The sequence below is a fragment of the Bison bison genome, unplaced genomic scaffold, assembly GCF_000754665.1.
Source record: "Bison bison bison isolate TAMUID 2011002044 unplaced genomic scaffold, Bison_UMD1.0 scf7180017864342, whole genome shotgun sequence".
In the NCBI taxonomy this organism is placed as follows: Eukaryota; Metazoa; Chordata; class Mammalia; order Artiodactyla; family Bovidae; genus Bison; species Bison bison.
In genome coordinates, this window is record NW_011494914.1 from 303127 (window position 1) to 307235 (window position 4109).

A 4109-nucleotide genomic window follows, 5' to 3' on the forward strand; every position below is an offset into this window, starting at 1 on the left:
TCAGTCTTCCTGGGGAGGGAGCCAGCCCTGCAGAAGCACAGGGTTGGATGTTGAGTTTCTGAAACCACGTCCTAGTGGTTGTCTGAAAGCTATTTGGCATTTTAAACTCCCGTCTATCCTCCTGGACACTGAAATTTAATATCATGCAGTTACCACCAAATGATGGTGTCAGGCTCTTGAGTCGTGACTCCATCTGTCGGCAGTGCGGCTTTGGAGCCCTCCCAGCCGAATACCGTCGCCTCCGAGCAGGGAGCGACCAAGGAGCAGTCGGTCTAGAAGATGATGCACGCATCTCTGAGACGACCTGTGTTTGTGTTGGAAAACCAGAGTCATCCATCGAGCTAAACACAGAGTGCTTTGAGTAAAACCCTGCACTCATTCTGACATTTGCAAATTGATGGGTCTCACGGTACCCTTCTCTCCTCTCCTTCATTTTCAGCAATGGAAGAGTTAATAGTTGAACTTCGTCTCTTTCTTGAACTCCTGGACCACGAGTATCTCACCTCAACTGTCAGGGAGAAAAAGGCAGTCATCACAGACATCCTGCTGAGGATACAGTCGTCCAGAGGTATGTCCCTCTCAGACTTCTGGTCTGTCTTCTTCCAGTCTCTTTTGGCCTCAAGTGCTAAGTCGCTTCAGTCATGACCGACTCTTCTGCGACCCCATGGACCGTTACCCCCCAGGCTTCTCTGTCCGTGAGGTTTCCCAGGCAAAGATACTGGAGTGGGTTGTCACTTACTTCTCCAGGGGATCTTCCCAACCCAGGGATCAAACCCTTGTCTCTTATGTCTCCTACATTGACAGGCGGGTTCTTTACCACTAGTAACACCTTTTTGCCTCTAAGCCATCCTTAATTCTCATCTTTCTAGAACACATTCATGAATGAATTTATTTACTCCTCAGGTTGTCATTGAAGGCCTTACTATGTGCCAGGGACTGTGTGAGTCCTGGGTTTGGAAAGATAAAGCCTTTAAGGAGTTAATGGGATAATGGGTTCATTGTTGGAGTCCCTAAAATCATCCAACATTGGGAGGTTTGCTAGGACTCAGCATGGAGTTGTATTTTCTCATGGCTGGGATTCATCACAGAGTTTGTAAGGACACCCAGACAGGCTATAAGGGAAAAAGACTCCAGCCGAGTCTGGAGGGTTCCACGCACGGGCTTCCTCGTGCTCCTCCTCTCGCGAGGCTCACACAGATCGCACTGTCTCCTCAGCGACAAAAATGTAGCTGCCCATGTGCCATGCTTCTATTCCGGGAAGCTCACTGGAGACTCAGTGCCCAAGGACTTTCCTGGGGGCTGGCCACATAGGCACCCTCTGCCTGGCACATACCCAAATCGCAGACTCACAGGAGAGGAGGTTTGTTGGTCAGGGTTCCCTGGAGGAACAGAACGCACGGAGCTACCAAGTGAGATGGAAAGATCTGGGATAGGGATTGGCTCATGTGGCCTCAGAGGCTGAGCAGTGACACGACCTGCCCTCTGCAGGCCTGAGGCCCGAGAAAGCCGGTGGTGTAATTACCAGATGGTAATTCAGTCCAAGTCGGAAGGTCCGAGAAGGGGCGGTGGGGGCGGGAGGGTTGCTGCCGGTGTGCGTCCTGATCAGAGCAGCAGGAGCACCAGTGTCTGAAGGCAGGAGAAGACGGATGACTTGACTCCAGCCCAGAGGGTGTGTCCACCCTTCCTCCCCTTTTCTGTTGTGTTCAGATTCTCAGCACACTGGAGGACGTCCACTCACACGGGGAGGACCATCCTCTTTGTTCAGTTCTCCAAGTCAAATGCTCATCTCTCCCAGAAACATTCTCACAGAAGCACCCAGAGATAACGTTCTGCTAGCTCTCTGAGCATCCCTGAGCCCAGTCAGGTTGGCACACAAAATGAGCCATCGCAGCAGGTGTTTGGCGTCGATCGTGTTGTTTGCTCAAACAGTCTAGGCACCAACGTTAGACCAACCTCATCAATTAAGCAGTGTTGGAAACGCTTCTGAAATTCATGTTCCCCAATGCCAGCCAAGGGCACAGCCTTGCCCGCAGGCCCTGGTAAAGACAGCATGCTCAGGCCTGTTGTGTCCCCACGTTGGTGCACGGTGGGTAAGACAGAGTAGTGGGGACAGAGCATCTGTGTTAGGAGAGCACCCGAGAGGCGGATGCCCCCAGACCCGCTTAGTGAGAGAGAGTGAGTGGGGTAGGGGCTGGGGGCAGTTCCTGGGGGATACGGGGTTAGAATCTTGAAGGCAGGAGACACCTGGATGAGATGTGGAGGTTTACTGTAAACAGCTTCACTGAGATATAATTCCCATGCCATGCACTCCAGCCATCTAAATGTGCAGTTCTTTGCTTTTTAGTGTGCAAAGCCATGATTTGACAAAGTTAGATTGGCATTTCAGAAAGTTCTGCTGGTCAGTCTGGGCAGTGGGCTCAAGGATCTGGTAACAGGTGGAATGAGAGCTGCCTGAGTCCCTGAGACAGAAGTGCAGGATGAGCACGGTGTTTTGGGGTCAGTCAGATTGAAAGGGCCAGTAGGATGGAGAGAGAGCTCCATGTGCTCATTTGTGCCTGACTCTTTGCGATGCCATGGACTGTATAACCCACCAGGCTCCTCTGGCCATGGGCTTTTCCAGGCAAGAACACTGGAGTGGATTGCCATTCCCTCCTGCAGGGGATCTTCCTGATGCAGGGATCCTGCATTTGCAGGTGGATTCTTCGCCACTGAGCCACTGTCTCTGAGACAGAGACAAAAATAGGGCTGAAAGCCTGCTTTTAAGCGATGCTGCTGCTTCCCTGTCTGAGCCCTTTCTCTACCTATGATTGCCCATGGATGAACCCCAGGCCCCTCAGGCTGCCTACAAGGCCCTTTATGACATGTGGTGCTCCTGGGTCGGGAAGATCCGCTGGAGAAGAGATAGGCTACCCACTCCAGTGTTCTTGGGCTTCCCTTGTGGCTCAGCTGGTTAAGAATCCGCCTGCAACGCGGGAGACCTGGGTTCAATCCCTGGGTTGGAAAGATCCGCTGGAGAAGGGAAAGGCTACACACTCCAGTATTCTGGGCTGGAGAATTCCATGGACTATATAGTCCATGGGGTCGCAGAGAGTCGGACACGACTACTCACCTTCACACTTACCAAAATCCCAGACTTGCAGGAAAGCAGGTTTGTTAATCAGAGGTCGTCAGAGAAACAGAATCAGTGGGATTGAGCTGAGAGAGACTGCTGTGAAGTCATGTGGGCTTTGCTCTCTGTCTCTGCCCATCACCCAGGCTGTGACCTTGAACAAGTTACTCAATGTGTCAATGCCCAGTCTCCACCCCTGTGGAAAAAAGGGGTAGCAGCATCTACCTCAGAGGGATGTTGTGCAGATTGACAAGATGATATAAAACTTCCAAAGATTGCCTGGCACGGCAGATATGAGTGACTGTTGACTGTTATCTCCTACTCTTGCTTTTGCTGGCAGAGGCAACATTTCTCGCAGCCTCATCTCTTCTGTGTACACCGTGGGTCGGTCACCTGAGACCACTGGTCTGAACTGGGCGCAGTTTGGGCCTCCTGCCTCTGGAGTTGCTGTCTGGTCCCCCTGGTTTCCCTTCCTCTCTTCCTCTGCTCAGTGGGTTCCAACACCCTTTCCCTCCCTGCTTTGTTCTGGATGTAGAATACCTTCCCCATACCTTCCAATTCACTGATTTTCTCTTCAGCTCTTTATTCTGCTTAAAACTCATGCACTGATTGTTTTGGCAGTAGAATTTCCATTCATCCTTTATCTTTCTTTTTTTCTTTTTTTGACTGTTTCCAGTCCTCTGCCAAGATTCTGGTCTTTGTTGTAGCTTCTGCAGGTCAGGGACTTTGTCTTTTCCCAGCCCGTGACATCGTGCTCAACCCCTTGTAGGTGATCACTGAGCAGTTTTTTCTAGGTCTAGGGAGTTGAGCCCTTGCGTGTAAAGTGCACTGGGCCCGAATTAGCGCCTTCCGGTTCCCTGCTCCCCACATCTCCTGAGAGTCGAGCATGCATATGTTTGTCTTCCCAACTTGAATACGCTGGCCTGAAGGTATGAGAGTGTGTCAGTCTTATCAGCAGCGAGCAAGTCTGTTAACAGCATCCAGCCCAGGAGGGTGCTCA

At 51.4% G+C, this 4109-nt stretch overlaps 1 protein-coding gene across 1 annotated transcript in view; it reads left to right on the forward strand.

Moving 5' to 3' along the window:
* The first annotated feature begins 395 nt into the window (after positions 1–395).
* The window catches only part of AFAP1 (actin filament associated protein 1), a 93729-nt gene continuing 90015 nt past the window's right edge, over positions 396–4109 (forward strand). Inside the window, exon 1 of the mRNA XM_010854528.1 lies at positions 396–568. Coding sequence (XP_010852830.1) covers positions 442–568 — 127 coding nt within the window. The 5' untranslated portion in view covers positions 396–441. The remainder of the gene's footprint in view (positions 569–4109) is intronic.